The sequence below is a fragment of the Phaethon aethereus genome, assembly GCF_964289735.1.
Source record: "Phaethon aethereus genome assembly, chromosome: 19".
In the NCBI taxonomy this organism is placed as follows: Eukaryota; Metazoa; Chordata; class Aves; order Phaethontiformes; family Phaethontidae; genus Phaethon; species Phaethon aethereus.
The window spans coordinates 3,692,616-3,705,773 of NC_138595.1; the positions used below are offsets into that span (position 1 = coordinate 3,692,616).

The 13,158-nt window shown below is 39.6% G+C and overlaps 1 protein-coding gene across 3 annotated transcripts in view; it reads right to left on the reverse strand.

Annotated features, from left to right (window-relative positions):
• VMP1 (vacuole membrane protein 1) overlaps nt 1-10,437 on the reverse strand; it is a gene marked incomplete at its 5' end in the record, with an annotated part of 59,319 nt that extends 48,882 nt beyond the window's left edge. For 2 of the 3 annotated variants that reach the window (XM_082008675.1, XM_082008673.1), the window contains 4 exons: nt 3,139-3,249; nt 5,401-5,491; nt 7,880-8,015; nt 10,362-10,437. In XM_082008675.1, the coding sequence (XP_081864801.1) occupies nt 3,139-3,249; nt 5,401-5,491; nt 7,880-8,015; nt 10,362-10,437 (414 nt within the window). The remainder of the gene's footprint in view (nt 1-3,138; nt 3,250-5,400; nt 5,492-7,879; nt 8,016-10,361) is intronic. The other variant, XM_082008674.1, reaches the window with a different exon arrangement.
• Nucleotides 10,438-13,158: the final 2,721 nt, after the last annotated feature.

Sequence of the window (13,158 nt, forward strand, 5' to 3'; positions counted from 1 at the left end):
ATCTCACTCTACATACAGATTTAAAATGAGCAATTAATTATAAGCAATTTTAAAACACTTACTGAGCCTATTCTCTGTTGCCAGCAAATCCAGGCACTAAGGCAGAAGAGGATTTGCTGCTTTGTAACTTCTCATTTCTTTGAATCAATAGGAGAATAAGTTTTACCGTAATGAAGAAATGTAATTAAAGTTTATAGAACATGCAAAGTAGATAAGACAGTATAAGTTAATACAGCGAGTTCACCACTCAACCTATTGTATTTCTACTTTTAGAGGCAACTGCTGCACAACTAACAGAGCAAATTAATTTAAAACCCCTCCTTTTGAAAGCTGGAGCTCCTAATTGCATTGCTTCCAGATGGGTTAAACCTAGAATACTATGCCGAAATAATCTGCCCTTAGGAGTTGTACCACCAGCCCTAAGTTAGTACTCCGTCTTCCCCTTCAGACAAGGTGTAGGCTCAAACCGAGCCGATATTAAGAAGGCTATTACTACATTGATAGCACACTGCGTATAGACATTGCTGGCGTAGCTGTATTGAGAAGAATATCGACAGTTCGGGTACTTAAAATGGCAACACGCTGCCAGGCACCAAGCTGTGTTTTTACGCTCCCACTGCCCTCTGGTGGCTGCAACGCCAGCGACACTCCGCCAAACCGGGAACCGCTCGGTGCTCCGGCAAGCCCGCGGTGCCCCGGACGGGCAGCTGTCCCGAATTTACAGCCCATGCGAATCACTAGACCTTGCGCAGAGGAAAACGAATCTTCGCTTCTCTTTCTTCCTACACTCCCTGCCTTTACGGTATTCCCTGAGCGTAACAGAAACACGCTTATCTGCCTTACGCGCACACGTATTTCTCCTGTATTGTTACATATTAGATGTTGATGGTATGGTTTCATTACATCTTATTCTACAACCAACTTCTAATTATTCAGTGCAATGTATTTTGTCTGTTTTCCCCCCTCCTAACAAAGTTAGGCGAGATCCTGCCTCTTCCGTTCCCAATAAATATCCTCGCTACGTCTGCAATAAATACCTTCACTAACAATACTAAACTAAATTTCTTTTCCTAGGTGATGCGCTTTCCTGTAATCTTTGGAAGGCTGTTCACCTCCTATACACCCACCATAAATTAAGCCAAGAGAGAAGTTATCCGCATATATGGTACTTTAATGTCAGCTCAGGTCATGGCCTAAATATATCCACTAGGTTCGCATACCCCACAGGAAAACTGAAGTGATATGTTATGAAATTTTATTTGTTTTCTATTAAAGTAATTTAGAACTATTTAAACAACTGGAATTTTACATACAGAGTAAAAGAAAGGTCAATTAATTCCACCTTCTTTAAGGAAAAAAGAAGTGCTGCTGCCTTATGAAGACTTCTTTCTGTGATAGAAACATCTCGGAGTGGCCTAGGGTATAAAATGACAGCACTCGTGCTGCTCTGTGTCAGATCAATGTACAGCAAAGAAACATTCCCCACTTTCAAATACAGTTTAGAAACGGTGGATAACACTTCTTACTACTAGATTTCTGACACAACATGTGCAAAAATTCAGAATAGGAGCTGTATGATAAGCTCTCCAAACTGCTTCAAAGAGGGCGTCAATATACATTAAATCTTTGGTTAGAGGAAATCTTAAGTTGACTCTCACCGGTTGATAGCCTAATATAAAAAAAATGCAGAACAAGCTAAAAGCTATCCTTTAAATTGTTTCCTACAAGTTGGAAATATTTAAATTTTTGATTTAAATCGGGATCAAATGGTTTCTGCAGCAAATCTGGAATTGCTTTGCCTTCCCTTCCTCTCTCTGTTCTGACAAATAGCCGGTGATCCCATCCTTCTGCATTTTCACTCCCACCGCGGGCTGGCAGAGAACCCAAAGTGAGCTGAGTTTTTGAGCTTGACTCCACCTCACACATCACTCAATGCTGGTTTGCTTCTCCAGTGGGGCAGAGCACCTCAGTTTGGGACTGATGATTTTGATTGATTCTCCCTCTGTCCAGCCCCTGTGTCTTACCGTCCCTAAGCTATTAACAGCATCATCTCTGCAACTGAGAAGGATCCATACGTTGTCAATTCACTGCTGCCTAAGCACTATCCATGTTACATAAAAAGGTTTAGACACTGTTCATCAGCTTTACTGAATTTCCATTTCCAGTCATTTATACTGGTAGCAATATTTTTGTCTAGAAAGCTACGCATGCATAAACTTGTTTCTGTTTAGCCGTCATTTCCTTTCTCCTGTACTTTGTGCCTCCACAGTCTTTAGGAAAGAAGCTACACTAAGAGTAAGTCTAAGATTACTGCAAACGTAGCCCATACAGATGCCATTTGATCCAACAGGCATTGCCCTGCTTTGTGGAAAAGCACGAGTTTCTTGATTCTTGTAGTGTTTTCTGTGTTATTGTTAATGATTAAAGCAGTTCTGAAAGTAAACATCTGTAATTGCTCCAAATACAAGATGACATTTGTTGCATAAACTGGTTTTCATTATTCTGTGGCCATGAATCCTTTTCTTAAATACAGGACAGTGGTTTCATAAACAAGGAACTAATCCAATGGCCAAAAGCAAAACACACCCAAACATTTCCCTAATTTTCCTAGCTAAGTTGAGATCAGAAACATCATATGTTTTTTCAGAACAGATATTATTTTATCTTTGTAGACAAATCTTTTTCTTGCTATTATTTTCAAAGCAAAATTAATACAGACTGAACTTTAAAATTTCAGCGGTTTCAGATAGAAAAATGATCATTTTAAGCTACTAAAAGAAAGAGTATGCTGAAAAATTTTCAGTGGAAACATTTGAGCTGCACACACACAAAAATGTTTAATTTAAATTAGGAAATTAGAGAATAGAGTTTGCACTCATTGTTTCAAAGGGAGGATTAACAGCAGCCTAGTATCTACAGTTCAACAAACATATAGCATATGGACCACAAAACAAGGTTACACAGTATGGAATATGAATCGCATTCACTAGAGCACAGAAGCATTACATTAAATATTTACTTTCCTTCAGAAGTACTTAACTTTTAGGACTTATGGAATACTCTTTTTTCACAGATTTAAAAATACACAGCAATTAATATACTCAGTTCAGAAAGAACACAGTATGGAAATATGCTTACCAAATAGAGCAGAAAGGTGTGAAGACCTGTTCCAAGTCCAACAGAGGACAGAATGCCTAATCCTACCCAGTAGGCACACCAGAAGAACTTCTTTTCCATATATCGCACATACTGAAAAAGAAAAGTCACAAAAGAAGGAAAAAAAAAAAAGGTGATGTCTCTTAAGGGAGAAATTTAAAGCTACAAACTAATGTAGATAGTTATCTGGATTGCAACAGCTGAAACAGAATCCTAGATACTTCTACTTGCAATTTATTACAACTACAGCACTGACATGTATAGAAAACAGCACACTTTCAAAAGAAAAGCCCACATGCCTTAGAATCAGCAAGTTTCCAAGGAGACAGATGAAAAATAGTAGGGGCTTGAAGTCCAGAATAGGCATACTATGTGTGTGCAGTGAGCAGCAAGCCCTACAGAGTGTCTACTGGAGCCCAAGCAGCAAGCAGACAACTCGGGGAATTGCCTGAACAGATTAAATAAAGGAATAGAATTAGCCGCACTCTCAGTTACTCTGTTGAATGCTTTATCTTGGACCAGTGAGTAACCAGGTTTGTTACTTTTAAGAAAAGATAAAATGTCGGCTGTGCGTTGCTCACATAAATGAGGGGATATGGGAAGTCACAGCAAATTCTGGACATAAAAAGTCCTGTTGAGTACGCAGGAGAAATGGGAAGCAGTATCTCCCTCTCAGTGCTGTGAGAGCAATACTAAGAGGGTGAGCCAGGCCATCAACTTGTCTGTACCACTGCCCCAAGAAGAGGTGCCATTTTATACCATCCGTGGGCCAACAGCACAAAGATGAAGTTTACCAGTCTCAACCAGGCTTCAGCCTGCCAGGGTGTAAAAAAGTCCTGAAAAAAGCGAGTGAAAACCACAAATTCCCTATTCTGAGTATGCTTTCAGAAGAAAGTGGCTCATAGTCAAGCATACATTGATGGTACACAGAGACAGGCAGAGGCACTAGCAGGACCCAGACTTTAGGGAAGGAGCTCTGCAGGAAGGGGGCTGGACAGATACCCGCTGCACATATAACTGAGGCCCCCCCGAACCAGGAGCTCCAAGCACTGGCTGGACCCTGCAGGCCACACGCCCCTTGCCAGTCCCAGAGGCACAGGCTTGTTCCCAGCAGGCTCAAGGAAACCTCTTGAGCAGCACTGCTCTGCCAAGCCTTGGTGCAGCAGAGGCCCAGCAGCCAGCTCAGGGGCCACACGCCTCGACACCAGCTTGTAAGAGCCATCTAGTGGCAAATGTTGAGTGCATCAAGCTCTGGCCTTCATGTTGGCAAGGCATCAACCAGGGCAGTTTTTAATGAAGCAGGTATTTGTCCATCAGGAACAGGCCACCAATTTACCATCTACCAACTTGTTCTGCGTGTAAGTGCTTAGGTCTCAAGCATGGGATTGAGTGAGCAAGAATGCCATGAGCTGAAGAAACTCATTTCACTGCATATCCTGGGAAGCCAGGACTCCTGTTCCAGACCTGCATGTCCCTCACAGCCAGTGACACGCCACAGCAGTATGGATATAAGTTCCTTCTCTGAAACCGGGAACCTGTTGATTTCAGAGAGTGGCAAGATGATTCACTTGCACAAGGAAATGCTCTACAGGGTTTAAAAGGGCTGTCTGCCCTCAGGGAAAATTTGAAACTCGAGGAGAAATGGGGAAGGGAAAGGTGCAGACAACACCGTCACCTTATGAATGGCTTACACTTCAAATGGTGCAAAAGCATCAGTCTTCATGTACTCCAAGGCACAACCATTTTAAAACAATGGGGATGTAAGAAGCATTGCAGAATCGGATTTGAACCATGAAACCATTTTATGTGTAGATATATGCCTCTCCTAACATGGGATAGGGGTCAGGAGACCTGTTCCATAGCAGAAGAAACACTTCTCAGGAACCATAAAGTTCTGTCATGACTCAGTTTATATCTCAAGAGCCCGCACCACTATTAAAAGCTTGTTAACAGCAGATGTGAAGGAGTGTTGCAGCATGGGAGGTGTGCTTATTCAGGAACAGATGAGAGGTGGAACACCTACAGATGCAACAGAATAGATCAAACGATACAGCTGATCGTTCTGCAACTCATCCACAGGCAACAGAGAGGAGTCATGACACGAGAAAAATATCTTTAGTGAGTAGGGAATTCAAAAGATACATTACAATTTCATGAAGACCCCATTCAATTCCCAGTACATCGACTTTAGCACAGGGACAGGAAGTATTAGTCACTAAGGAAAGTAACTTGAAAACCTCATACCTGTTGATGTGTTCCTTCAATGTAATACGTAGCTGTAAGCACTGCAAGCGTCAGTAAAAAAGACACCAAGATACTTCGCCGATGCCACAATCTTAAAAGACAAATAGCAATTAGGGTTTTTCGTAATTTAGCATGCATTTCAAAGCAACTTAGTTATTTCTGTAGACTGGGTCTGCATGGATGTAGTCAGCAGGGACAACGGGCAGCTGAAAAGTTTGCTATTATAAAAGCATAAACCTCCCAAGAAAATATCTGGGCAGCCTTTATCCTTTATGGCAAAATCTCTACTTCACTGTCAAGTGAGATCAAAGTTCAGCCATGCATTTTTTGTTTTTTTTTAAAGAAAAACAAAGTAACTGTCTGAAAAAAACCACAATCTGAAAACAAATATTCAGCTTCTGCAGCCAAGACAGTCTCAAACACAGGGCCATCAACAACATCCATGGTTAAGCAAAGTGCAAAGCAGGCACTAGCTCTGGGCAAGGGATGAGCTGTGGGTGGAATACAGAAGTGATAATTTCAAGCTGTGTGCTGGTGGGTAGAGCCACAGTGACAGCAAGAGGAACAAATCTTTACACTAGTTTGGTTCCCCTGATCTGTTGAAATCAGTATCTCTCGTAACAGCTCAAAGCTTAATAAATACATTTTAGCTAATTATGAAGCGTTAGAAAGCTACTACAGTAAGGGGGAAAAAGTGTTTCCCTATGTAACTTGATACCACATTACTTTTGTGCCTGTTTAGTTTTACGAGACTGCAACCATACCGCTTGATGTGTATGTGGCCACGAACAGTACATTAGCAAATACATCTATTATTTTCTCAGAAACACTATTATATTGTCACCTAATGCTATAAAAAAGGAAGTGCTAGCATCACTTAAAAATCTCAGACATGAAATAGCAAGCTACGAACATAACTCATCTATTTAGACAGACAGACAAAGACAGAAATACGAGACGTGTAATCCAGGAAAACAGTCACAAATAATTCATGTTAAACAAGCTGAAAAAAGTCACTCTAAATTTCCTTTAATTTTAAAATAATTTTTGCTGCTTATATGAGAATTGGATTTTCAAGTGATTGTCATAATTTAAATCACAATTTACTCAAGTGGAACACAGGAGATCATTAAGAGTCAATCTGAGGTCTCAACTTAATAGCTTGTAATAGTCAATGTTATTTTCTGTAAGGATATTGTCACGCTAGTGCTAGACGACATGGATGTGCTGCACAACAGAGGATGCAAGTGCTATCTGTAACCAAATCTGATGTCTCTAGCTTAAAATAAGATCTCAAATGTTATTTCTGCTGGGTCTAAATAAATGCTTGGAGGTTGTCAGATATGGCTAATGTAAGGCGCAACAAAACAGTTCCCAAAGAAACAATTCCCAGTGGCAGCTGAAAGAATGCACATAGTAAAATAAGTAGGTTTTGGGGCTAGATTTTTTGGGGGAGGTGGTTTAAAAGGGGATTAAGACTACGAAAACCTGATATTTTTTATACAAATCATTTCAGAAGATCAAAATGGAAAAGAGAAGTTTCTCTCAATGGATCTTACAAGTCAGCACCTCAAACCTAGCCCAGAAGAGTCAATGAACATAGCTCTTTATCACTAATCTCATCTCTCTCTGTAAAGGAGCAGTCCAACAGCTAGGATGACCCAAGGTGAGATTAGATCGTATCTTCTGACTGGAAAAATTATTCTAAACTCAATCCCAAACACAAGAGATTACAGTTACCAACACAAGCACTAGGATGGCTGCTATTCTTGGCTTTTTCAGTTGCCGGTTTTACTCATGTTTGCCTTTTGGCACTCCAAACCCTCTCACGCCCAGTGCATTAAAAAATAGCTACGCATTTCAGCATTAGTAGGGGATGTTAGGGCTGCTACTAGCAAATTTTCTAACTGGAATAAAAGCCCATTTTATCCAGTGCGCAAATAATGCTTGGGGAAAGTGCTTTAATAAATCAGCTTCCGCTGTGAAAGGGACCACGCAGCTTACAAGCAAAGTCCTCTTCGCGGCATCATAAACATCACTGCAAGTTCCACGTAATCCTGAACCCTGCCCTAGCTGAGCTATTTGAAGATCATTCAGTGATACTAAACACATACATTAATAGATCAGCACTTAACACTGCAGTCATAAGTACAATATCTCTTCCTTACAGATCCCTAAACACTGTCCTACTCATTCAAATTGGAATATTCAACTCTTCAGAAAGGACATTTGCAATTTTCTTCCACTGACACCTTACTGTATTTACACTTATGTAATTTAGGCAGAAGGTCTGAGTACACAGCTAGAAGTGTGGTATGTTCCAGTAGCCACCTTTAAGGTACAAAAGTAAGTATGTCTTCTGAAAGAAGAATTTTAAAGTGGTGAATCATCACGGAAAGCAAGATGTGAGAATGACCTACTGAATCAGAGCATGGGTTTCCCCAGAATGCTTAGTAGAAGTTAAAGAAATTATCTTTACTTTATGGTCCATTCCTTCAAGTTTATTAGAGTTTCCAGGAAAAAATACTGCAAGGTAACAAGCGGTTGTCTCCAGAGGACAATATTTAACCTCTCTTCTCGGTCCCTTCGCTTCCGTTCACTCAACAAAGAAGAATCTGCAAATGAAATGCAACAGAAATGTAAAAGTGCAGGCAGACAGTTCAGATTCTATTCCACCCAAAAATATACTTTTTTTTGTTTTGCTTTGTTAGGAAGTTACTGTGAGCTCCCAGTCATCTTTTCTACTCATCCCAAAGCATTTGCTTGAAGTGCATCAGAAATCAGGTGACCTCCAGCGAAGGAAATAAGGTGTTTTTTTCCTCTGTGTAGCTGACAACCATTCAAGAATCTAATTGTCTCAGGATGCAAAAAGTCTGGCATATCTATTAGCCTTTATGCAAGGTACTGCACTGCTGGTTACAAATCAGCTAATACATTCGGTCAAATGTGACTTTATCACCCACTACAGAGACCACATTTCACTCAACTTCCGAGTTTGGTTCTCTTCCAGAGCTATTCTCCGACTTCTCCAATCGAACTAGATTGAATTACATGTGCTCTTTATACACTTCAGTCACCGTATAACCAGATAATAGGATCTACCCTCCCAGATAGGATCCTCAGGCTACGGCAGGCCTTGCCACGCTGCCCGGCTTCTCCACAATGAGCCCAGCAGACAGGAAGTGCTCCCAGGAAAGGACCTGCTCTTACACCGCAGTCCTTCGCGGGACTGACACTCTACCTTTGGTCGCTTTTAACTGCAGCGATTTGGTTATAATGCAGAGCTCAATGGTACTGTAACAGCAGTCACTGTACACTACCATACAAGTACAGAACATAGGTTCTTCTAATAAATGTGTTATTTTGTGCTTACAATACAGTCAAGCTTAATAAAAACCCTAGCTGGTTTTGGGATGAGAATGGCTTGTTCAAAGGTCATCAAGCTAACGAGCGGTAATAAGTTTTAAACTTTTAAAGACAATGAATTCTGAAATAAGAGAAAAAAATAATATCTCAAAACAATGGACAAAAAAATACACAAAAATAACACTTGTATCCAAACAGACACCAAACTTGTTCAGAGATCTCTTACTACACAAAGTCAAAACATATGTATTCTGTTTAGCATACATTTACAGCATTGCAATAATATTAATAAGTTTTAAATTTGTAAAAAGCTGTTGCGTTTAAAATATTAGTCCCATCTGAATCCCCAGACCCAAGTGTGTATTATTTCAGTCTTATAACCCAAGGTGTATTATTTCAGTCTTAGTCCAGTAATTGAAACATGCTGCCTTATCGGATGCTAATATTTACATGGAAATTGCATACCTCATTAGTCAACCCATTTAATTTTGTATTCTGCAGCTGTAAGCACCAGTTGCTTTAGATGAACTAACAGAAATCCTACAATAGCAAATACTGGATCACATCCACATTCCCTCAGAGTTACAGAGTTATTTAAGCCTTTAAAAAAACAAACTTTGATTTGTTCCATATATGCATGCATGCGTACAGTTCTTTAAATCTTGATGCATTCATTGCTTCAAGAATTTCTATTCTCTATTTTTTGCCACTTAATATGTCTAATAAAAATGTTTTAACCTTGTTTTTTATGACTTTGTTTTTAGTAAAGGTCATAAAAGGCAATGGTGTAAGACTGCATACAACTTGAGAAATCACTTTGTTACAAAACTTAATTAAATATGGAACTGGCACATTCAAAGATGACAGGAAACAAACTAAAAGGATTATCATTTCTATTCTATACTACACAGACAGGTAATTCAGTGACACAAGGCTCTTCATGAAGTGTTCTCAGGTTATTTTTCATGAGTCCTAAACATTAACCCAAGCCTACTTCAGACATACCAGTAGGAAAAACAGAGGCAAGGCCAGCCATGTGGTAGTTAACAGTTTCGTTAGTAATTTATGATTGAAATGGATAAATTATAATGAAGCTAAATGTCAACAGAAAAGCTAGAAATTGGGAGACTAATAACTGGATTTCTCCCAGAGTAAAACAGATTTTTATTACCAAGTACTAACTTTTCATTGCCAAAGGGTGGGGCTGTATAGTCTGACTTCTACAGCCACATATTTGCTAACAGAGCTTAGATTTTTATCTCAGTCCTGTTGCAGCCCCTGTTGGTACCCAAGTCAGCTTTACAGGGCTCACAGGCATATCAACTACAGAATAAGAACTCTGAAGGGAGGAAATAGCGTAAGAGAAAACTGAATGGAAATACACAGCATAAAACTATTCTATGGCTTTACAATACACAAATCCTCTAGACTTCAGATTGAGAGATGACTCAAGTTTCCAAGATTGATTCAGATATCGAGGCCCTTTGCATTTTCTGGGCATAAAGCACACCAACCTAAATTCCTTTTGAGTATTGCGCTGGCCATTTTACACACCAAGCTGACCAGCTGAGAACATTAAGTAATTTTCCACCTACCTGCAAAGTTTCCATTGTGCTGTTCTTTGATCATTCCTATGCGTCTCTGGTCACAATCTGTTCCATTCTCTGCCATTTCATAGATCAGTCACGTATGGGGATCTAATAGCAGAAGAAAGCCAAAAAGTACAATGTCTCCGTTTCTGGTTATGAAGACTCCTGTTACTCCGCAGTCAAAGGATACAGGAAAACATCCAGCAGTTCTCCAAATCCAAATCACAGTTATCCTGCATTACACCATTAAAAAGGAGAAAGTGATTCAATTCCCACAATGACAGATTAAAACACTTCCACCTATATAAATCTAAATTTTTTCACTTAAATGGCAAAACTCCCTCACTTCTAACAACTGAACTAAAGCTTGTTAAACAATCCCTTCTACCGATCAGCCCACTGTTTGGGCTCCAGAAAGAGCAGAGCTTCATACAAACCTCAGTTCAATCACAAGAGACAGACGCTTAAGATTTGATTCTCACATTAGAAAGCATCTATTCTGGCACTAAGCTTCCAGGTAGACCTCGAAAACCTCACAGCCTAAAAAAAATAGCCCTCAATATGGTAACTACGATACAGAACCACATGTCATGTTTTGCACAGTGTTAATATCTCTAAACCAGAAAAGATAAACTCTTCAAAGGAAAAGAGCTCTCTGATGGAAAGATTTTTTGAAAAGTGTACATTCTGTCTGCTAGTTTAGCCTCTTTCTAGTGAGATCAACCTTGAAAAGTCCAAAAGAACAGCCGTAGTTTTCCTTATCCAGGAGAGTAAATAGTGCAATAATTGGAAGCCAGCATAAATCAGAATGTTGCAAGAGCTGCATTTTTTTTTTTCCCCATTAAAAAGGGCTGACAATTCTTATGCAACCAAACACAAAGAAAGTAGCCAGTCAGCCTCCTTGCTTTAAAAATCCTCTCTCGAATCTTAAAACAGTTTCTGGAATTTTATTTTGGGGAAAAAAAGTGTCCCACAAAGCTAAAGCATCTTATTTGCATTGCATTTCTCCTAGTAAGCAAGCATGATTTACAGTTTATTATATGCTGCTTTTGCTGGAAAGAAAAGCAGTGCAATGTCAAAATGACAGGTTATATAAAACTGTCTAGTGGAGGAAATTAAAGTTTTACAGAAAAAATACTTCCCCTTTGATTTATGTTAGGTGCCAAGCAGCAACTTAGGTTTGGTAAACAGGAGTGAGATCGCCCCTTTGATTCAGACTGCAATAATTCTGTCCACTTTTTTAATGGAGTGTTAAAAGATTTCAGATACTGTATTTAGTATTTCCAGGGTTTCACAAGTCGGTTTTAGACAGCTGTTCTTCTATACAGGTACAAGCCTTGTGCATTACTTGTAATACAGATAAAACTGCTAGCTAGGATGTGATTATTAAAGGGGTTTTACTTAAAGTCCAATAGTCAAAACATCAAGGTCTTGGGAAGGAGTCCTTCCTCCAACACATCCTTCCCGAAATTAAGTGTGCAGAAATAGAAATCTCTCTAGTTAAACAAGCTAGTAGAAACTAATTTCTTGCCTGTTACAGTTTTTATTCATTGAAATTTGGGCTCCAGAATACCCAAACCACCAAGAAAATCAGTAAAACAGCCTTGCAAAAGTTTGCTTCTGAGAAGTGCTGAAGGGCTCCTTAGTCAGCCAAGGACAAAAGAGGACCGACCTGCTGCAGTAAGAGCTCTACAGCATCATTCTGCAGTCACTTGCAATCAAAGGTTTGCTCTGAACTGCTAGTCAAACATCAGAGAAATGTGAACCTCCTTCTCCCCTCATCAGTTTTATAGCAGCCTGACACTCTGGAAGTCAGTGGAGTTACACCAAGTTGAGGATAAACTGGCCAGTTGCTACGGTGATACAAGGATCAAATGTTGAGCCATCTCCTAATTTCGTTAGGATCGTAGGTTCCTGCAGATGGTGCAGTGTCCTGTTTCTACTGACTGCACTTGCTAGTGGTGCTCTTATTTTTTTATATATATCAATGCATATTTATATACATACACAATATAAGCTTGTATACACACATACATATGTATATCACACACACATTACACATCTACACACACAAAGCTGAAGTTGCAGAGGGGAATATTTAAATTGGGCATCCACAGTTAGAAAGCCTGATGTTCACAGAAAGTCGCTTAGAAAGCAAAAGCCACCAGAGCCATTCTGCACACAGCCACACTGAAAAAAAAACATTCTGGGTTAGCAAACGTCAAGTCACTTTTTGTTGGCTTAAATATAACCAACATGAAAAAAAAAAACAACAGAAGCCAAACAACTTAAGTGGAAGCCACACGTTCCTCATTTTGAAATTCATCTTTTTTCCTTGTGCAAATCTAGCCTTCAAAATTGAAGTCTCAGTTGGTCTCTGCTCTCAGCTTAATTACATTTCAAGAAGGTTGATATACTGTGATACAAACTGCTCTCCATGTTTGATGCTAAAATCTAGGCTGCGCATAACACTCCATCTCCATGAACTGAATTCCACTGCCATCCATTAAACATCTTACTGGCACACAAAAATCATCAATCTCGGGTGCATTGTTACATACATACTACAGCTTTCACAAACTCAACTAACGGAGACGGTTTTACTCTGCTTGTTTGGAAAGGCGCTAATCTGGGATTAGCTTTGCATAACGCTACCTCAAGTACCAAGTCAACATTTACAGCAAAGCAGATAAATAATCCCCCTGTACACTTTTATAGGGCGAATACTTGTTAAGAAGGTCTAAAAGTTCAACCACTCTGCAGAAGAGCTGTAAAAACTTGTACTTAAGAATACAGTTGCCTA